This window comes from Phyllostomus discolor, chromosome 2, assembly GCF_004126475.2.
Source record: "Phyllostomus discolor isolate MPI-MPIP mPhyDis1 chromosome 2, mPhyDis1.pri.v3, whole genome shotgun sequence".
NCBI classification, from domain to species: Eukaryota; Metazoa; Chordata; class Mammalia; order Chiroptera; family Phyllostomidae; genus Phyllostomus; species Phyllostomus discolor.
In genome coordinates this window covers 123,784,929-123,808,301 of record NC_040904.2, presented here as the reverse complement: position 1 = coordinate 123,808,301, position 23,373 = coordinate 123,784,929, and the positions used below count along the sequence as shown (strand labels likewise).

Sequence of the window (23,373 nt, the reverse complement as noted above, 5' to 3'; positions counted from 1 at the left end):
AGCAACTTAATCCATTTCTACTAAAAGATCTTCCTAGGAAAATGTTTATATGAAAGGAAAATACTTTATGATTAAAGGTTTTTAGATAGGAAAGTTCCATATTAGATATCTGATTCCTTTTATCATCTATATTATGTGCCTTTTTCTGTATGAAATTGAAAAAGGTAAATGTAAATAACTGGTAAGGTTCAAGACACACTGTACTACTTAGTAGTTCCATTTCTGTGTGACTGCATAGAGAGATGGATGTTTATGTGTTTTTTATTGTATAATAGTGAAAAAGTGGAAAAACGCCTAATTGCTCTTCAGTAGGTGAGTAGATAAATTGGTATTTACTTATAAAATGGAATATAAGTACACAGTCCATTTCTATAAAATACTTGGGGCAGATGTATTTTGGAATTTAGACTTTTTTTCAGATTTTGTAAAGATAATTGAGTATATATACTGTACACTGTGTAACACTTCCACTAAGGTGTGGGCAATACCCAGTAATCAAACATACTAATATATCTGTAGTAAAACTTTGGAATATTCATATTAAATTGGATAAATAGATGGTAAATAGCCTCATAGCTACTGAGTCAAAATTTTCCATTAAATAAGTTAAGGAAAAAATTAAGAGTTTTTTGGATTTTAGAATTTGGATAAAATTTTGTGAACCTGTGTTATGCAGTTCATAAAATGAATGAATGAACTAGAACTACTTGTATCATTGTGGATAAATCTCTAATATGGTGAACTATGATTGACATATAACATTATATTAATTACAGGTATACAACATAATGATTCATTACATTACAAAATGATCACAATAAGTCTAGTTAACATCTTTCACCATACATAGGTACAAAAAGGCTTTTCCCCCTCCTTGTGATGAGAATTTTTAAGGTCTATTCTCTTAGCAGCTTTCAAATATGAAATACAGGATTATTATTTTATTTATTTATGTTTAAATTGTCATCTGAGAATATGTCATTGACTTTTAGAGAGAGAGGAAGGTTGGGGGAAAGAGAAACATCATGTGAGAAAAACATGGATCAGTTGTCTCCTATATATATGCACTAGTTTTGTGAAAAATGCCATTGGTATTTTGTAAGGATTTCATTAAATCTACAGATTTATTTTTGTAGTATGGTCATTTTAACACTGTTACCTCTTTTAATCCATGAAACATGGTACAGTCATTCCTCGGTATATCACAGTTCACTTCTTGTGGCTTCACTGTATCGTGGGTTTTTAAAAAAATGTATCTCTACTTCTGTATTGTGGAGTTTTTGTATATCGTGAGATTTTGCCGTATATAGGTATGAATATAATGTTTATGATTTTAATTATTTTTGCCTAAAATTTTTAAAACAATATAAAAATGTTAATTCAAACATATTAAAAGAATATTAAATTGAAATAAAATACAGTATGTATTTCATCAGCAGATGAATACCATACTGTATGCAATGGAAATGCAGTATGCCACTACCGCTTGCGCAGGTTTGCCAACATGAGATCGTACACGGCACGCTATTAGCTGATGGAATGGAAGGCGACCAACCACAGCACTGTGTTCTGTATCCTGGGCACTGATTGGCTCAGTGACTGTAGCATGGGTCTGTTTGCTCTCCCATACTGTGGCCATATGTTCAGCATCTCTCCTTGTCGACTTCACATTGACATCTGATCACTGTGCGTAGTGTTGATCTGCGGTGTTGTGTTTCTGTGAAATTTTCGTAAAAGTTTGAATTTATTTCAAGCCCTGTGTTGCCACCCAAATGTTCTGTGCCTTTTAAGACTTCTAGCAGTGAACCGAAGTGCCAGAGGAATATGCTTACCATCAAAGGAAAGGTGGAACTTCTCAACATGTTAAAGAAAGGCAAAAGCTCCATGGTTGTAGGCTGCCATTACAGGATCAACGAATCTACTGTTTGCTACATAAAGAAAGACGAGAAGAATATTAGGTCTACGGCAACAATGACTTTTAACAAGACTGCAAAAAGGGTGGTCGCTTCCCACAATAAGGCCATTGTGAGGATGGAGTCTGAGTTGGCCCTGTGGATAAATGACTGCAGGAAGAAGAATATCTCACTGGATACCAACACCATCCGGATGAAGGCCAAGAAAATTTTTGATAGTTTTGCAGAAACCACAGACGATGGTGACGAGGATGAAGATGAGGACGAACAATGCAGAAGCAAGACCGTGTGGAGTGCTTCTCTCCCCAGACCAACCCCATTCAGTGCCAGCAAGGGCTGGTTTGACAAATTTCAGAGAGGCTTTGGACTCAGGAGTATTTCTCTGCATGGAGAAGCTGCCCCTGTGGATGAAAAGCAGCACCCACAACTCCCCATAACTATGTTCATCACTTGGACGAAGACTCAGTTATGCCTACGCCTTTAGTGGAAATAGAAGTTACGGCCCAGGGCAAAGATATTGCACCAGCTGATGAAGCGCCTGATGAAGTGATGCCTTCAGAAGAGCTGTAATGCTCTTCTTGGCTGTGCAGTACATTCATCTCATTGTCATCACCTTCATCACCATCAGTACTGCACAGCTACATAATTCATGATCCTCAACATTCAAGTTGTAGTATACTTCACTGGTGAGTACCCATATAGAATTTTATATGTTGCTAAAATTACATAGGTTTAAGAGTGTAGAAAGTGTTTAAGAGCATAGGAAGTGTTTATAAGAGTGTGGGAAAGGTTAATAAGAGAGTGGGAAAGGTTTATAGGAGTGTGGGAAGTGTTTATAAAGCCTTAAAATATATATAAGTAATAAAATAAACATAACGCTGCTACTTCTCGGATTTTCACCTAGTGTGGGGATCTCTGGAATGTAACTCCCACCCTAGGTGAGGGATCACTATATTTCATTTATTTGTATCTTCAGTTTCTTTCTTCATTGTCCTATGGTTTTCTGAGTACTGACCTTTTACCTCCTTGGTTAATTTTTTTTCTAGGTGTTTTAGTCTTTTTGATGCAATTGTAAATGGGATTGTTTTCTTAATTTCTTTCTCTGGTTGTTATTGGTGTATAAAAAGTCAACTGATTTCTGGATATTTGGTATCCTGGTACTTTACTGAAAACTATTCTTACAGTTTTTTTTTTTTTTTTTTTTTTTTTTTTTGCTGGACTCTTTAGGGTTATCTAGATATAGTATTATGTTATCTGCAAATAATGTCAATTTTAGTTTTTCCTTTTCAATTTGGATGCCTTTTACTTCTTTTTCTTGTCTGATTGCCGTGTCTAGGACTTTCAATACTATATTGAATATTACTGGTGGGAATGGGCGACCTTGTCTTGTTTGTGGTCTTAAGGGAAAAGTTAAAGAAGTTCATTATCACCAGAACTTTAGTATATGAAATGTTATAGGGACCTATGTCCCTAAGAAAAAGAAGATCAAAACTATGGTCAATAAAATGGCAATAAATACATGTCTATCAACAATTGAACCTGAAAAACATACTAAGCAAACAAGAAGAACAGAGACAGAATCATGTATATGGAGAATGTTTTGATGATTGACAGATGGGAGGAGGATGTGGGGGAATGGGTGAAGAGGTGAGCTGATTAAGAAGTACAAATAGGGACTTCTGGCCAAGATGGAGGCATAGGTAGACAAACTGTGCCTCCATGCACAACCAGGATAGGGACAACAACAATTTAGAAATAGAATAACAACCAGAACTGAGAGAAAATTGAACTGTATGGGAGTCAGACAACCAAGGAATTCAAATAGACATGTTCATCCAGACCGGTAGGAGGGGCGGAGTTGGGCAGCCGGGCGCGGGTCGCCTCACAGAGAGCAGAGAGAGTCGGGACCGGATGTGTAAGGCATCTTGGGCATCCAAGGCCGCAGTGGGTAGACCCTGGGTGCGCAAGCAGCAGCTCGCAGACTCAGCGAGGTGGCAATTGTGAAGCAAGGCACTGCACACAACCGAGGATCCCAGCGCTGGGAAATAGAGCCTTGGGGCACTGATTGAAAACACCTGTGGGGGTTAAGGCGCGGGGAGAGACTCCCAGCCTCACAGGAGAGGTCGTTGGAAAGTCCCACGGGGTGCACAAGCCCACCCACATGGGAATCAGCCCAGAAAGGTCCAGTTTGCTGGGGGGAAGTGGCGGAAGGGACTGAAATTGGCAGCGAGTAGAGCAAGCGCCATTGTTCCCTCTCAGACCCCATCCCCACATACAGCATCACAACCCAGTGACTGGGTTGCCCGTCCCAGTGAACACCAAAGCCTGCGCCCCTCATACATAACAGGCGTGACCAGACCAATGCCGGGAGGGGGGGAAGATGGCTCAAACAGAAGAACAAATGAAAGCTCCAGAACCAGTAGTTTTAAGTGACCGAGAGATTGCCAACCTATCAGGTGCATAGTTCAAAGCACTGGTAATCAGGATGCTCACAGAATTGGTTGATTTTGGTCACAAATTAGATGAAAAAATGAAGGCTACAATAAGTGAAATGAAGAAAAATGCAGAAGGAACCAATAGTGATGGAATGAAACCTGGGTCTCAAATCAATGGAGTGGACCAGAAGGAAGAAAACAACATACAATCAGAAAAGAATGAGGGAACAAGAATTCAAAAAAATGAGGAGAGGCTTAGGAACCTCCAGGACATCTTTAAAAGTTCCAACATTCCAATTGTATGGATACTGGAAGGAGAAGAGGAAGAGCAACAAGTAGAAAAGTTATATGAACAAATAACAAAGGACAACTTCCCCATTCTGGCAAAGGAAATAGACTTCCAGGAAGTCCAGGAAGCTCAGAGAGTCCCAAAGAAGTTGGACCCAAGGAGAAATACACCAAGGCACATCATAATCACATTACCCAAGATTAAAAGGAAGGAGAGAATCCTAGAAGCAGCAAGAGATAAGGAGACAGTTACCTACAAAGGAGTTCCCATCAGACTGTCAGCTGATTTCTCAAAAGAGACCTTACAGGCAAGAAGGGCCTGGAAAGAAGTCTTCCAAGTCATGAAAGGCAAGGACCTACATCCAAGATTGCTTTCATTTAGAATGGAAGGGCAGATAAAGTGCTTCCCAGCTAAGATCAAGTTAAAGGAGTTCATCATCACCAAGCCCTTATTTTATGAAATGTTAAAGGGATTTATCTAAAAAAAAAAGATAAAAAACATGTACAGTAAAATGACAGCAAACTCACGATTATTAACAACCACACCTAAAACAAAAAAAACTAAGCAAACAACTAGAACAGGAACAGAACCACAGAAATGGAGATCACATGGAGGGTTAGCAACAGGGGAGTGGGAGGAGGAGAGAGGGGGAAAAGGTACAGAGAATAAGTAGCACAGATGGTAGGTAGAAAATAGACAGGGGGAGGGCAAGAATAGTATGGGAAATGTAGAAACTAAAGAACTTATGACACATGGACATGAACTAAAAGGGGGGAATGTGGGTGGGAGAGGGTGTGCAGGGTGGAGGGGAGTGAAGGGTGGGAAATGGGATAACTGTAATAGCATAATCAATAAAATATATTAAAAAAGAAGTATAAATAGGTAGTTACAGAATAACCATGGGGACGTAAAGTATGGTTTAGGAAATGGAGTAGCCAGAGAACCTATATGTATGACCCATGGATATGAACAGTGTTGTGGGGATTGCCTGAGGGAGTAGAGGGTGCTGGGTGGAGGAGGGACAGAGTGGGAAAAATCAGGACAACTGTAATAGCATAATCTTGACAAACAAAATATAATTAAAAGAAAGGGAAGAGATTTCTGCTTTTTACTGTTAACTATGATATTTAACTGTGAGTTTGTCATATATGGCCTTTATGAAATTTTGTTCCCTTCACCATATTCACTTCTTTTCCTTGCTCTATTCTGAGAGTTTTTAAAATCATAAATCCTTGTTGAATTCTTTCAAGTGCTGCTTTTGCATCTATTGATGTGAGCCTATGATTTTTATTCTTTTGTGTATATGTTTTATTACATAATGTTTTTATAGCTATTGAATCAACCTAGCATCCCAGGGATATATCCCACTTGTTCATGATGAATGATTTTTTTTTAATCCTCACGCAAGGATATGTTCATTGATTTTAGAGAAGAAGGTGTATCTGTGGGGGAATTGTGGAGGGAGAGAGAGAGAGGGAAAGCGACACAGCGAGAGAGAGACAGGGAGAGAGATGAATAATGACATGAGAGAGAAACCTCAATTGGTTGCCTTCCGTATGTGCTATGACCGGAGATTGAACCCGTAACCTTTTGGTGTACGAGATGATGCTTCATCCCACGGAGTCATCCAGCCAGCTAAATGATGTTTTTAATTTGTTGCTGAATTCAGTTTTCTAATATTTCATTGAAAATTTCTTTTCTATGTTTACCAGTGATTTTGGTTTATAATTTTTTTTTTTGTAATGTCTTTGTTGTGTTTTGGTATCAGTAATGTTGGCCTTCCTTAGGAATTTGGGAGTATGACATATGTCACCCTCTTCAATATTTTGAATAGTTTGAGAAGTATTGGTATTAATTCTTTTTAAAAAATTTTATTTTAATTATTGTACAATTTTCTTTCTTTTTTTTTTAAGATTTTATTTATTTATTTTTAGAGAGGAAAGGGAGGGAGATAAAGAGAGAAACATCAATGTGTGGTTGCTGGGGGCTATGGCCTGCAACCCAGGCATGTGCCCCGGCTGGGAATCGAACCTGCGACATTTTGGTTCGCAGCCCACACTCAATCCACTGAGCTACGCCAGCCAGGGCACAATTTTCTATCTTTTACTCCCATCTCAGCCTATCCATCTGGCCCTCCCCACCTCCTTCCTATTTCTGCCCACCCCTAGTTTTTGTCCATGTCCTTTATACTTGTTCCTGTAAACCCTTCCCCTTTTCATTCTTTTTGACTGTTAGGGAAAATTCACCTGTGAAGCCATCTCATCCAAGACTTTTGTGTTTTGGGAGGTTTTCAAATATTGGTTCTATTTCATTAGTAGTTTTTGGTCTATTTAAATTTTCTGTTTTTTCCTGATTCAGTCTTAGAAGATTGTATGTTTCAAAAAATTTATCCAGTTTTTCCTTGGTTGTCTAAAATGTTGGAATATAATTATTGCTTGTAGCATATTTTAAAAATTGTTTGTGTTTCTGTGCTTTTGGTTTTCTCTTCTCCTTCATTTCTGATTTTATTTATTTGTGTCCTCTGTTTTTTTCTTGATTAATCTGGTTAAATTTTTATCAATTTTGTTTATCTTTCAAAGAACCAGCTCTTGGTTTCATTGGTCTCTTCTATTGTTTTTTTAGACTTAAGTATGTTTATTTGCCCTCTCATGTTTACTGTTTTTTTCCTTCTACTCATGTTAGATTCTGTTCTTTTTCTAGTTCAGTTGCAAGGTTAGATTGTGTATTTGAGATTTTTATTGTTTCATGAGTTTGTCCTGCATTGCTGTGAATTTTCCTTCTAGAATTGTGTTTTCATTTTCGTTTTTACCAAGGTACCTTTTAATTTTTTTCTCACTGTTAATCCATTCATTGTTCAGTAACATGCTATTTGGCTTCCATATTTTGGTGTGTTTTTCAGTTATCTTGTAATTGATTTCTGGCTTCTTATCATTGTTTTTGGAGAAGTTGCTTGATTTAACTTCATACTTCTTAAATTTATTGAGACTGTGGCCTAACGCCACGTGGTTTTTCTTGTAAAATGTTCCATGTGTACTTGAAAAGAATATATATTTTTCTGCCTCTGTGTGAAATGCCCTAAAAATATCAATGGAGTTCATCTGGTCCATTGTCTCATTTAAAGCCACTGTTTCCTTGTTTATTATCTGCCTGGCTGGTTTTATTCATTAGTTTTCAGCACGGTGTTAAAGTCCCTTATTGTTGATCTATCCCTTAATGTTTGTCAATATTCGCTTTTCATATTTAAGTGCTTCCACATTAGGTGCTATGTTTGTAAGGGTTATATTTTCTTGTTAGTTGATTCCTTTCATTATGAAATGTGTTTTTTGTCTCTTTTTATAGCTTTTGTTTTAAAGTCTATTTGTCTTATACTTTATATAAGTATTGATTCTTCAGCCTTTTTAAAATTTCTTCAGCCATGAGATATCTTTTTTGTATCCCTACTTTGAGATTGTGTCAATTTTGAGCTGCAGTAGGTCTCTGGTAGGCAGCATATATATGGATCTTGTTTTCTTATCCATTTGTCTACTGTATGTCTGATTTGGAGCATTTTGTCCATTTCTGTTCATTGTAATTACTGATAGGTAGTCATTGACATTTTTTTTTTGTGACTGTTTTTATAGTTCTTCTGTGTTCCTTGTTTAAATTCTTTTGCTCGTTTCTCTTGTATATTGGTGACTTTTTATACTTTTGTGTTTAGATTTCTTTTTCTTTATTACTTGTTGCTTGGATTTTTTCTTTTTATTTCTTGTATAACTATGATAGATTTTTTTGGTTTGTGGTTATCATGTGTTTCATATATACCAAGCTGTGTTTATAGCAGCATGTTTTAAGTTGGTGGTCACTTAAGTTCAACACTTTAATTCATTATAGTTTTTACTCACTCCCTGCATGTTTATGTTTTTGTCTCTTTTTACTTCTTTTGTGTGTTTGTTTGTATTTTTTACTTTATTGTTGTAATTACACATGATCCTCCTACTTTCACATTTTAATTTTTGTACTAGGAATATAGTTGGTTGATCCATTGCTTTTACTAAGTGTTTGCCTTGGTTACTGAGACTCCTTTTTCCCCTATATTTTTCAAGTCATATTTTTTACCTTTTCTTCTTAAAGAATTGTTTTTAACATTAAAAAATATTGGTTTAGTGGTGATGAACTTCATTAGTTTTATTTTTGCTAGCCTTTCTGGGTAATGTAATCTTGTTTTTAAGTCTTTGCTTTTCATCGCTTTGAATATTTTATGCTAATCTTTTCTAGCCTGCAAAGTTTGAGACATTAGCTGATAGTCTTTTTGGAGCTCCTCTGTATGTAACCAAACTACTTTTCTCTTGCAGCTTTTTTTCTCTTTGTCTTTAACCTTTGGCATTTCAATTATGATGTATCTTAGTTGGGGCCTCTTTTCTATGCTTCCTGGACCTGTACATTCCCTGTGCCAGTTCAGTGAAGTTTTCAGTCATTATGTCTTCAAATAGTTTTTCAGTCCCTTGCTATCTGTCTCTCCTTATTCTGGTATCTTTATAATGCAAATATTGTTACGCTTCATATCATCTTAGGGGTCCTTTAAACTATACTCATTTTTAGAATTTTTCTTTTTACTGTTTCAGTTGGTGGTTTTTTACAACCTTGTCTTCCAAATTGCTGATTCAATGCTGTACTTCATCTAATCTGCCCTTTATTCCTTCTTGTGTATTTTTCTTTTCAGATACTATATTCTTCATTCTGACTGGTTCTTTTTTTATGATTTCTATGTATTTTTATGTTTATTGTTTGTTGAAGTTCTTACTGAGTTCATCTATTTTTTGATTAGTTCATTAAGCATTCTTATAACCATTCTTTTGAACTCTGTAGCTGCTAGATTGCTTGCCTCCATTTAGTTTAGTTTTTTTTCTGGAGTTGTGTCCAGTTCTTTCATTTGGGTTGTTTCTTTCTCATCTTTTCTCACTCCTTGTTTTTGTTCTTATTTATTTGATAGATCTGCTGTCTCTTGTTCTTGGCAGAGGTGCCATGCGTATAAGGTATTTTGTGGGGCCAAATGGTGCGTTCTCCCTCATTGCCTAAGTTGGGCTCTTCATGCGATTTCTTCTTGTGGGTTGTATGTGCCCTGCTGTTGTAGTTGAGCCTTGATCGCTGTTGGCATGCCCGTGGGTGTGTTGACCCTCAAATTAACTGGCTGTGGGGGCTGGTCATGACTCTAACAGACAAGCTGTTGTTTGGGGCCTGACCCCTCAGAGTGGGAGTCATTTGAGTGGGGCTAGCCAAGTTCATACTTTGGAAGCATTGTTTGTGGAACTGATCGTATGGTTCCCTGGTGTGGTCTGAAACTGGCCACTGGTGTGTTGCCTCTAGACACTTTTGTGAGGTGGTTTGGTGCAGGCCCAGGTTAGGTGCTGCTTATACCTGGCTTGGGGCCTCTTGGTAGGAGCTACAGAGTGATGGTGGTAGATTACCACTTTTGCTGGGTTTGAGGCACCTGGGAGAGGCTATGTCATGAACAGAGGCTAGATGCCAGTTTCTGTGGAATTGGCCTAGGTGGGTACCACAGTATGAGTTGAGGCCAGCTCTCCCTTGTGTGCTGGGCTTGTGGCTGCTTAGTTGAACCTGTATTTAAGCCCAAGATGGCTGCTGCTTATGCCAGAATTGGTGCCACCTGATGGGAGTTGCAGTGTAAGTTTAGACTGGTTACCCTTTCTGTTCTGCCTAGGGCTGTTTGTTAAGAGCTATAAGGCATGCTGAGGCTGCCCACTGCTTATTTAGGGCTTGTGCACCTCTGAGAAATTTTTGGAAAGGTGTGAAGTATAATTTAAATCAGGTCGCTCCTGTGGAGGAGCCTAGAGGCTCACACTCAGTGGATGAGTTGGTTGGGCTGGAATCTCAGGAATCACCATGGTGGGGTAAATGGTATTAGCCAGGTTAATGGAGAGCACAGATTTGGTGCTTGCCTGTGCTGCATCAGCTGGTAGGACGGTAGCTCCACAAAGGAATAGTGGCACCTGCCAGCATTTCCTTCCCCAGAGAAAATTGTTCCAACCCCTGCCCCTCTGGTGCTTGTCCTGAAGTTAGTCAATTTAGTTCCTCCTGATGTGTTCCTGGTGTTTCCTGAGTTGCTCCCCCAGCACTAGAGCTCAGAGCAAGTGAACTTATGAGCCAGTCTGTCTGTACATGGGTTTTTTAAGAGATTTGCCTCAGTCTCCAGCTGTCCCCTTTCCTTCATGGATACAATCCGTGCTGGTTTTCCCAGCCAGCCAGCCAGATGTTATGGGAACTTCTCTTCCTGGCACTGAAAACCAAGGCTGGGGAGTCCAGTGAGGGGCTGGGACCCCTTGCTCTTCAAGAGGAACCTCTGCAGCCGAGATATCCCTGTGATTCCTAACGACCTCTCAATAGATGTAGGACTGCTCATTCGGCATCTATGCCTCTCCTACCAGTTTCATTGTGTCTTCTTTGCATCCTTAGTTATATAGATGTTCTGTTCTGCTAGTCTTCAGCTGGTTCTCAAGAGTGGTGGTTCTGTAATTTAGTTGTAGTTTTGATGTGGTCAAGTAAGTAGGTGGGCACAGCATTACCTACCCTACCATCTTGACTGGGAACCTCTACATTTTATTTTTATAGCAAAGTACATTACTAAAAATATGTCTTGAACAAAGATGTGAATGATTTTGGTACGTTGATTCTGGTTTACTGATGTTGTTTGTACAACATATATTTTATGCTGTTTTCTCCCTCAGAATTATTTATTTTATTTTTTAAAATATATTTTCTTATGTTATTACAGTTGTCCCATTTCCCCCCTTCACTCCCCTCCACCCTGCACACCCTCTCCCACCCACATTCCCCCCTTTTAGTTCATGTCCATGTGTCATAAGTTCTTTAGCTTCTACATTTCCCATACTATTCTTGCCCTCCCCCTGTCTATTTTCTACCTACCATCTGTGCTACTTATTCTCTGTACCTTTTCCCCCTCTCTCCTCCTCCCACTCCCCTGTTGCTAACCCTCCATGTGATCTCCATTTCTGTGGTTCTGTTCCTGTTCTAGTTGTTTGCTTAGTTTTTTTTTGTTTTAGGTGTGGTTGTTAATAATCGTGAGTTTGCTGTCATTTTACTGTACATGCTTTTTATCTTCTTTTTTTTAGATAAGTCCCTTTAACATTTCATATAATAAGGGTATGGTGATGATGAACTCCTTTAACTTGACCTTATCTGAGAAGCACTTTATCTGCCTTTCCATTCTAAATGAGAGCTTTGCTGGATAGAGCAATCTTGGATGTATATCCTTGCCTTTCATGACTTGGAATACTTCTTCCCAGCCCCTTCTTGCCTGCAAGGTCTCTTTTGAGAAATCAGCTGACAGTCTGATGGGAACTCCTTTGTAGGTAACTGTCTCCTTATCTCTTGCTGCTTCTAGGATTCTCTCTTTCACTTTTACCTTGGCTAATGTGATTATGATGTGCCTTGGTGTGTTCCTTCTTGGTCCAACTTCTTTGGGACTCTCTGAGCTTCCTGGACTTCCTGGAAGTCTATTTCCTTTGCCAGAATGGGGAAGTTGTCCTTTATTATTTGTTTAAATAACTTTTCCACTTGTTGCTCTTCCTCTTCTCCTTCTGGTATCCCTATAATTGGGATGTTGGAACTTTTAAAGATGTCCTGGAGGTTCCTAAGCCTCTCCTAATTTTTTTGAATTCTTGTTTCTTCACTCATGTCTGTTTGTTTCTTTCTTCTTTCTGTTCCACACCATTGATTTGAGTCCCAGTTTTCTTCCCATCACTATTGGTTCCCTGTACATTTTCCTTTATTTCACTTATTGTAGCCTTCATTTTTTCATCTAATTTGTGACCAAATTCAACCAACTCTGTGAGCATCTTAATTACCAGTGCTTTGAACTGTGCATCTGATAGGTTGGCTATCGCATCATCACTCAGTTGTATTTGTTCTGGAGCTTTGATCTGTACTTTCCTTTGGACCATTTTTTTTTTGCCTTGACGCGCCTGTTATGTAGTGAAGGGTGGTGCCTTAAGTGTTCACCAGGGCAGGACAACCCACATTGCTGGGTTGTGATGCTGTATGTGGGGCAGAGTTCTGAGAGGGAACAGTGGTGCTTGCTCTGCTCTCTGCCAGATTTCAGTCCCTTCTGTTGCTTCCAACAAGCAAATTGGGCCCTTCTGGTGCTGATTTCTGGGTGGGTGGATTTGTGTATGTTCTAGGACCCTGTGGGTCTCTCCAACGAACTCTCCTGTGAGGCTGGGAGTCTCTCTCGGCACCTCAACCCCCACAGGTGTTTTCAATCAGTGTTTTGAGGCTTTATTTCCCCACACTGGGACCCTGGGTTGTGGGGTCTGTCTCGCTCCCCAGTTTTACCTGGTTTATCTGCTCGCAAATATGGGACTGCCTGGTCCACCAGCCGCCTTGTGTGCCACACCCCTTCATAGTCTGCCTCCTTGCTGGATCCGTCTGCTGCTGCCCCGTGCGCCTGGGCCTGCCAGTTACCACTTTTTTGCCATGACCTGTCTCTACCCAGCTGCCCGACTCTGCCCTTCCTCCCAGTCTGGATGAATATGTCTATTTTAACTTCTTGGTTGTCGGCCTTTCATACAGTTTAATTTTCTGTCAGTACTGGTTGTTTTTTTGTTTCTGAATTGTTGTTGTCCTTATTTTGGTTGTGTGAGGAGGCAGTGTGTCTACCTACACCTCCATCTTGGCCAGAAGTCTCCCTCAGATTTATGCAAATAATTTTTTTGAACATCTTAATTTTAAAATTTTTATGTGAAAGCATCTTAAATAATGGCACTGTACATGAATGCTTCTCTATAAGACCGTCAGGCTACGATCTTTTTGTAGTTTTTGTCAGTATCAGACTTTCTTACTTCTATTTCTCTGGAGAAAAGGAGGCAGGGGGAGAAATTCTATAGCTTCTGATAAGCTCTAGGTACACAGTGAGTTCAGTGCTTTACACAGACATTAACCCCTGTCAGCAGGCCTTACATGGTGAGCTGCAGCTGATCTAGTGGGGACTGCCTTCACACAGCCAAGCCTCTTGCCTCCAACGTGTCTGTTCATTCAGCAGAATTCACTCCCAACAATGGCATTGCCAATATTAGCTGTTAACGCTTTCATAACTGATTGGTTTCACCTGCCTCTTTTTTCTTTTCTCTCTTTTTTTTTATCCTCACCTGAGGACATGCTTATTGATTTTAGAGAAAGGTAGAAGGAAGCTGGGGTGGAGGGGAGAGAGAGAAACATTGAGGCATGTGCTCTGACTGGGAATTGAACCCGCAACCTTTCAGTTTAGGGGACAGTGCTCCAACCAACTGAATCACACTGGCCAGGGCCACTTCTCTTTTCTTTACCGTCTTTCTTGTTGTTGAGTTATTTACCTGTACTGTATCTCAATGACTAAATTTGGGAACTTGGTTAACCTCATTTACCTTTGTTGTAGTTGTTTGAAGCTTTTAAGTTGTACAGAATTAGGAAAAAAGTGAGCTTGATACTTTAAATGCTGCTGGAATGAACTGTATTTTTATGGTTCATTGTAGTTCTGCATTGGCTCTGTTACTGCTGAGTCTTCTCAAGTTTTAAACCTTGTAGAAATGGTTGTTACAGGATCCCTTTACTAGTTGATTTTATTTTTAAGATTTTTAAGAACTTATTTTGATGTTATTTTTAATGGAATGAATCTATTCAATCTCAACATTGTCTAGTGTGATATTTTTACCATTGTAATTTCTCACTGGGGTACTATCTTTTCTTCCTTCTGTACTTTTCTTCCTCTACCAGTTCTTCCTTGCTCTTTCTTTCAGTTTGAGAATTGGAACCGACTTTCTGGAGGAAATAATGCTGGATCTAAGAATGAAAGCACAAACCTTGGCTGGTGTGGCTCAATGGATTGAATGCTGGCCTATGGACTGAAAGGTCACTGGTTCAGTTCCCAGTCAGGGTGCATGCCTGGGTTGCAGGCCAGGTCCCCAGTTGGGGGCTTGTGAGAAGCAGCCAACCAATCTATGTTATCTGTCTCACATGGATGTTTCTATCCCTTTCTTTCTCCCTGCCTTCCTGTCTCTCTAAAATAAATAAGTAAAATCTTGGGGAAAAAAAAAAAGAATGAAAGGACAAGGAGGATTTAGCTAGGCATGAAAGAAAGAGGGAGAAGGCAGAAGAGATTGCATAGGAAGAGGTTAAGGAGTAAATCAATAGTATGGGATTTGGGTAACAAAAAGCTATTTGGGATTTCTAGAACTTGTGTTAAAAGCAGCTTATTGTTACTTGAGGTGTTGATTATTTTGATGAGTCCAGGTAGACTGTATTATAACCTTAGGATTGCCCCATTTTTACAGCTTTTTTTTTTTTTTAGTTCTTTAACTTTCATTCTGGGTTGTGCTAGCCTAATGATAGAAATTCCTATTTTTCTTAAATTCAGTAGCGGAGAGTAGCTGCTAGAATTCTTGTATAATTTCTTGTTCATTTTCTTGACTCCGGTGTCTTTTTTTTTTCCCCAGAGGAGAATAAGCTTACAGTTCTGGTGTGATTGTTTCTTCTATTGTAGTGTGTATCTCTTGCTGTTGTTTAAATTTGTCTGAGAACTTGGTTTTGGCATAATATTTAAGAGTGTACAGTGTGTTTTGCTATATAGAAAATTAATCCTTGTCATCAATTGAAAGACAACTAGACTAGTGCTCAGAAGGAAGGAATCACCTTAGAGACTCATCCTCTGTCTCAGCCTCTGGGGTTCAAACTCATTACATTACTTACCAAGTTTCTTCTAAAATGATAGAAATTAGAACAGTTTCTTTTCGTAGTAAATAAACACTCATGAGTCCAGCTCATGAGTTCTAAACCAAATATTTCATGTATAATAAATGCTTAATATATGTCACATTTCTCTTTTTGAATATTGTTCTTAACTTAAAATTTATAATACGGCATAATGCAAGTGAGTGTGTATATGTATAATTGTTCAGTTTTACCAATTTGTAAACTTTATTTTTAGATAGGCACTCTTATGCTTTTTTTTTTTTTTTTTTTAAGATCTTATTTATTTATTTTGAGAGAGAGGAAGGGAGGGAGAAAGTGAGGGAGGGAAACACCAGATTCTCACATGCCCAAACTGGGGGCCTGGCCTGCAACCCAGGAATGTGCCCTGACTAGGAATCAAATCTGAACCTTTCAGTTTGCAGGCTGGCACTCAGTCCACTGAGTCACACTGGCTAGGGCTGTCCTGTTCTTTTTGTGTGCTTTGTGTAGTACTAAAAGTATGAAAGATTCTTGTTGATTATCAATTATCTGAAAATGCCTCTGTTTACTTTGGATCAAACATTAATAAACTCAGAGTTTATAATTAACATTTGTATTATGTATTTTGGCCAGATTAATTTTAAGATGGAATTAATTGTGTTAGCTGATAAAGAAGTAATTGTTATAGAATAGAGTAATTCACTGTGTTACAGGGGAAAAACTTTCTTCTTTTATAGGGATTTGGTTTACATCTATTATCCAGTAGCCATTTACTTTCAAAATAATTTCTCAAAATTTGTTTTTTGTCAGTCTTTCATAAAAATTTGAATATTAACTATATCAAACACTGTGCTATTCCTCAGAGTAAAAAGATTACATTCTTAAGTTTTAGAAAGTTTTTATTGAAATACATACAAAGATATAAATTGCATATTAGTCTGGTAAGTGCTATTCTTAGAGATACATTACTATTTTAGCACAGGGTAGAGCATCAGATCATCTGTGGAAGCTGGAAGCTTGACTCAGTTGGCTTTAGTAAGAACTGCTATGAGCTCTTTTGCATCTTGAATTAATGAAGTGTTTGTGCATATACATGTTTCAGACAAAATTTATCCTTAATTTAATACAGTCATCTTCACAAATCATGCATTTGCACAAATCATGCACATCTCTGTGATCTAGTGTTCGTAATGATGACCAGTTTTATATATCTATGACATACTATGTTTTCTCTAACTAAAACTTTAAGAACTCAGTATAAATTGGATCAAAACATTCTTTTGTTCCAAGAAACTAATGATAGTTTATTTGTTGAAAGTTCTGCTTTATAAGAGCCTCTGATATTTATTTAAAATATATGAAGAGTTGTTGTGATCTTGTCGTATTTATAGATGTATTATTTTTCAAATAAAAGTCATAGTTCCTATCATATATTTAAGAATTTTCAGTACTGTTGTTCACAGTATTTCATCAAGCTATAATTTGGTGTAATATTTACACAATTCTTGGAGTAAATTTTAAACACTTTTCCAGTCTTTCCAGATAGAGTAGAAGGTTGACTAGTGTGTGTTGGTGTAGGTTTTAAAATGTGAGAAGTATGAGATCATTTTGGAGTGTCAAGAGCAGAATTCCCAAATAGAAATTCTCCTAATGCCTTATAGCTGAAATCTTTCCACTAAATTCAATACATGTTTTTTTTGTTGTTGTTAATCATTGTAAATGTCTTATGAGATGTGCAGATGTGCTCATTTTATCTTCTCTTTGAACATGCTAGAGAAAGAATAGTGTGGCTCCTATCCTCCTCCTTTCTTCTCCCAAGGATTTGGCAGTACTTTTATAAAGTAAATCTAGTTCAAATGTAGCCTAGGGCAGGAATCTTTTTTCCTAGTTTAATGGAGAAAATTACTATGTAGCCGTCTTAGGGTACCAGTTAACATTGTTTTAATTCTGTACCTTTGTAAAATGGGTATGAGTGGATCTGAAGAAGTTAGACACATTGGGAGTTGCATTTTTTTTAAAAGGCTTTATTTATTTGTTTATTTTTAAATAGAGGGGAAGGGAGGGAGAAAGAGAGGGAAACACCAATGTGTGGTTGCCTCTCATGCACCCCCAACTGGGGATCTGGCCTGCAACCCAGGCATGTTGGCCTGACTGGGAATCAAACTGGCAACTCTTTGGTCTGCAGTCCAGCACTTAGTCCACTGAGCCACACCAGCCAGGGCGGTAGTTGCATTTTTTCTTCACCAAAATAGTAATTGCTCTAGTAGACTTAGTCATAAATGCTTTAAGCGTATATGAAACTGTTAGCTGTAGTTCACAATGATTTATCCTGACTTGGATGAAGTGGTGATGAATATCCAAAAAAGGAGGACTAGTTGTACCTAGAAATCAGTTTCACTGTTGAATTTAACTTCCGATATTTTCCTTTGGAATAAATTAATTTCAGGATTTATCTGGATTTTTTGAAATCCAAAGGCAAAGAAGGAAATTAGGGTTGATTATAGGTTTCAAAGAATTAAGGATTTTGAACTGCCAGCAGCTGTTAAGAATCTTTAAAATATGCTGATAGTTAAATGCATTTTAAAAATCATAATTAAAAAAATTACCAATTTTAATTCACGAATAAATTTTATTTTAAATTTATTTTTGGTGAGAAAAAGCAGTGCTTTTCAAGAGTTTGAAGACCATCACAATTGTTAGTTTACTACTTGCAAAAGTAAAAACCTGAAGCTATAAAAGAAAAGGTTAATATCGTTGCATTAAATTGTTTCCTATTTAAAAGCCACCATAAACTATGTTAAAAGAAAAATGACACACTTGGAAATATATTTGCAACATACACAGCAGACAGAATGTTATGTAAGCTCTTAAAATGGATTAGGAAAATGGTTAAATGTCCCAATAACAAGTGGTCAAAGAATAAGAACAACTAAGTCACAAAGGGAGGAACATAAAGTACCAGTAGATGTGAATAAATATTCAGCCTTACTTGCAATCTAAGAAATGTCAGAAAGTGAAGGAAAGCAAGAAAGAAAAGAAAGAAAATACCCGCAGTTGTCAAAGGTATAGGGAAAGGGCCACTCCCAGACATTGTTTGGTGGAAGTAAATCTGTACAGGCCCTTTTTTGGTATAATTGGTAATGTATTTCAAAATTATAGTTGCATACCCTGCAATCCAGTGGTTCTACCTATGAAAATGGATTCATAATTATGAAATTCATAACTATGAAATTATTTAATAATTATACGGAATTCTTTGGAGGCATTTTATCCCATTTTTTGTCAAATACACATTACATTTACATATCATCTTCAATTTCCCATCTTAAACATCTTTCAAGCATACACTTAGCTTAGTGACATAAAGTCCATTCATATTTTTGTGCAACCATCACTGCCATCCAACTCTAGAACCCTTTTTATCCTGTAAAACTGAATCTCTCTGCAAATTAAACAGTAACTCCCCATTTGTAGCCCCTGGCCACCACTGTCCTATGTTCTGTCTCTATAAACTTGATTGTTGTAGATAAATCATATAAGAGGAACCATATTTGTCATTTGTGACTGACTGACTTCATTTAGTATCTCCTCGAGGGTCATCCATGTTGTAGCATATGTCAGAATTTCATTCCTTTTTAAGGAAGATTAGGAGGATAGATAGGAAGTGATTGCTAATGGGTACTGAATTTCTGTTAGGAGTGATGCAAAGTGTTCCGGAATTAGACAGTAGGGATTGATGCACAGCTTTTAATATGCTGAAAACCACAGGTGAAAAAACAGGTCAAATGTATGGTTTATGAATTATATCTCAATAAAACTGTTTTTTAAAAATTTCAATGTCAATCATACCTCAGTTAAAAAATTTCAAGAGGAATAGAATATATGTAATATAGTCGTCTTAAAATTTGTCCTTCAACCATTCCAGTTTTTTTTGCAAAATGATCATTAATTATTATTTCTATATACTTATTTCTATAATTACTTCTATATTTCTATATAACTTTCTAGAAATATTTTTATTTCATGATAGAGCTTAGATTCGAAACAACTTGTAAGTTATTTTGATCCCTGTAAGCCTAGTGTCATCATCAGTAAAATTGAAATAATAGTAAATGTCTCATATTGAGGAATTAACACATAAAAAGTGCTTGGCACAATCTGGCATGTAGAAACTACTCATTAAATGTTAATTATTATTTAAGGTGTAAATTCATTGGTAAAATATGAAAAGTCATTTTGTTTTCTGATAAAATTTTTACATCTGATGTTTTTGTATTTCTGTGTATTTCCCATGTCTTTTCTTTCCCCTCCCCTCAGTTCTGTGTATTAATACCTATTATTTTGACCAGTGTCTGTATTTTGTCATGGCTTATGCAAACTGAGGAGCTGTCGTACTTGTTTCCTTTTGGTGATAAACACAAGTTGAATTACTGATATTTTACAGATTATCTCAATCATGTTTTAACAATGTGAAAAGAATAACATGAATCCTGGTTGGCTAAATTCAGGATTCTGAGAACCCTGGTAGTTACTTTTGGGCTCCCCAATGTGCTCTGTTTTTGATGCTTGAGGAGGAAAGCTGATTTGGGATTTTCTTTTTTGTCTTGGTTCTAGCACATGCAAATGACAATCCAGGCTCTCCAGGATGAATTACGGATCCAAAGAGACCTGAACCAGCTGTTTCAGCAAGATAGTAGCAGTAGGACTGGGGAACCTTGTGTGGCAGAGCTGACAGAAGAGAATTTCCAGAGGCTACATGCTGAACATGAAAGACAGGCCAAAGAGCTGTTCCTTCTTCGAAAGACTTTGGAGGAAATGGAACTGCGTATTGAGACTCAGAAGCAAACCCTGAATGCTCGGGATGAATCCATTAAGAAACTTCTGGAGATGTTGCAGAGCAAAGGACTTTCTGCTAAGGCTACAGAGGAAGACCATGAGCGAACAAGACGGCTGGCAGAGGCAGAGATGCATGTCCACCACCTAGAAAGCCTTTTGGAGCAGAAGGAAAAAGAGAACAATATGTTGAGAGAGGTGAGTGACCGTTTTTTTCAGTTGTTATAACTTACTGTCCTTTTATCTGTGATTAGCCAGCATCTTGGCCTAAACAAATTTATATGCTCTACAAAGCTAGTAGAAGGGACTTTTTTTTTTTTTTTGGTACATAAGTGCTTTGCTGGTTTCTGTTCTGATCTGCTCTCTTGTATGAGATGACATTGACTGGTATATGTATACTGGCTTCATGGCTTTCTGGGTCTTTATTCCCCCCCTCCTCGTTTTTGTAGACTCATTTTGTTGCTAGAGGGGCACAGAAGTTTCTTTACTTGTTACTCATCTTTTGTGTGTTCAGAGATGCACACAACAAAACCAGAGTCAGAGTAGCTAACTATTGCTCAATTTTAAATATTAATAAGAGAAAATAAGTGGTAACTTCACTTTAGGTGTGTTTATAAAGTCCTTGACAGCAGAAATGAATGCTTGCCTTGTGGTTTCATGGAAGTTACCTTTCTGCAAAATATATGAGATAAAAATCATGTGCTGCCATGGAGGTACAGTGAGAAAGAATGCTATATAGGCACAGTGTCACTTATCTTTTTAGAGAGTAAACTCAGACTTCAGCTGACCATTGCGACTGTTGATAATTTTTCACTTTTCTAGATAATGCTTCATTTTAAAACAACATAATTGAAGAATTCACCTTACATTGAATTTTAAAAGTTGATAGTTATAATTCTCTATATGTGGTCAGAGACTTCACATAACTCAGATTTAGACAGGGAAGAAAACAACTTAGAACTGTATTAGTCCAGTGTGAGTGATTCCTTTTTAAATGAAATTTGAGGAAAGAGGTTGAAAAAAGGGAGTATTCCCCAGATGGCAAAATAGCACCTTTAAAATAATACTTCTAAATTTATAGTTTGTTCCATAATTTCTCCTTCTGCAAAAAAAGTCTGAAATATTTACTGTGAAAACATTTTTATTTTTGAAAGAGAAATTCACTATTTTGTAAAAACAATTTTTTTACACAGTAAGTCAATTGTAGTTTGTTATGGTAAAATTAGAAAATAGATGAGCAAAAACTTAAACCAAGGTATTCTTACTGATAACTGTCAGTTTTCATTTTGTGTATATTTCCAGTCATTTTCATTGTGTATACATTCTTTCATTAATTCTATATTTCTTTTCCTTAAAAAGATTGAAAACTGTTTATCAGTATTATCTAATACAACTTTCTGTGATGATAGAAATGTGTGTCGGCTCTGCCCACTGTGGCAGCCACCAGCCACACGTGACTAACAGTTAAAATGTGGCTGGTGTGACTGAAGAGCTGACTTTTAAATTTTATTTAAATGTAAGTAATTTAACACTAAATTTAATTTGTCAAATTTAAGTTTAAGTATTTACACGCTGTTAGTGGCTACTGTATTAGTGCAGCTATGCATTATGTAATGTTACCTGCTTTTCCTGAGAATTTATCTTGACCATTTGTCTTCCTTTGTCAGTACATTAGAGTTTTATAAATTCAAATGTATGTATAATGTTCCAGTGCATTTATTTGAATATCTTACTGTTGAAAATTTAGATCACTTTTAATTTTTCAGCATTATAAAACAGTGCTGTATTGATCCCTGGACATCATTTTTTTAGGATGAATTCCTGTAAATAAATTTGCTCAAAGAGTGTATATAGTTTTGAAACTTTGAGTAATCTTGTCTTGTAGAGTAATGGACCAGTTCCTTCTTCCAGGCATATACTATATACTGTTATGTTTAATCTTTAGTAATGTATATGTTATGCTCTTCAAATTACCACATCATTCTGTTTTAGAAAATTTGCTGTGAACTTCTGTGTTATAGGCACATTCTGAGTTTCTTTCAGTTTACTTTAAAAACTTTATATTTTAATGAGACAACTCAGAGCCTGGTCTTAGAACATTGTTAGAGAAGTTATAATAATCTCAAATAGCATGCAACATGAAAACTATACCAGCATCATAATGGACTTTGAATGTTACATTTTTACTGCCTCTCTTCTGAATATTTCAACCTGTGCCCATTTATTTTTGAATTGTGGGGTTAATAAATAGTGAATAGTTTAGTATTGTGAAAAGCCACTGTGTTATTCTGGCAGAGAATGATCAGTAATGTAGTAAAGCCATGAAAAAGTGATAGAAAAGCCATGAATTTATGATTTCAAACAACAGACTCTACAAATATTAAGTCCCACTTATAAATGTAATGTGGAAAGAAATACAGGCCTTGTCAATCATACCAACACACAATTCCAGTTGCCATTAATAAAACAGCATCATCTTATAGGAAATAGTTACAGAACTTAAAATTACTTAAAAGCAAGTGGATGATTACTTTAGAAACAAATGTTGAGAAACCTCGTTCTCCTTCCTGTTTCTCCTATTACCTTTAAGATTTAGCTCAAATTTCAGTTCTTCTGTGAAGTCTTCCTTGTGCAGCTTCATTCATATATATATATATATATATATATATCAATCATGTTATAGTATATTTATATATATGTTTCTTCATTGTTCACATAATTTTTTTTATCAAAAGTTTTTGTATTTTAATCTTTATATTGCCATTGTCTAGAAATACACAGTGGGTACTCAAGAAATGTTAGTTGAATAAGTTGAAATATAGGAAAAGAAGTTTAAACCTGCAGCTTACAGAAAGGATAGCCTATCTAGTTTTTCCCCCCTGGATATTAAAACCTGATAAAAGGTAGAAAACAAACTAAATTCCCAACCAGTTTGGCTTATGAGTTTAGCTATAGAAATTACAAATAAAATATTAGCAGATGGACTCAGCATTATGGTAAAATGATACTACTCTGACCAAAAGGAGTTTATTCTGGGAATGCCAGAATGGCTCAATATATTACACACAATTATGAAAAGAGAACCTTGTGGCATTTGATGGCTATCTCAAAGACATTAGGCAAAGGTTGCAGACATTTTGAATGTAAACTAAACCAATGAACTAAAAATATGAACTAAATGATA

At 36.9% G+C, this 23,373-nt stretch overlaps 1 protein-coding gene across 9 annotated transcripts in view; it reads left to right on the top strand.

The window, feature by feature from the left end:
- The window catches only part of ERC1 (ELKS/RAB6-interacting/CAST family member 1), a 557,388-nt gene that overhangs the window by 80,188 nt on the left and 453,827 nt on the right, over window positions 1-23,373 (top strand). For all 9 annotated transcript variants that reach the window (XM_028531610.2, XM_036018479.1, XM_036018478.1 and 6 more), the window contains exon 3: window positions 19,971-20,387. In XM_028531610.2, coding sequence (XP_028387411.1) covers window positions 19,971-20,387 — 417 coding nt within the window. The remainder of the gene's footprint in view (window positions 1-19,970; window positions 20,388-23,373) is intronic.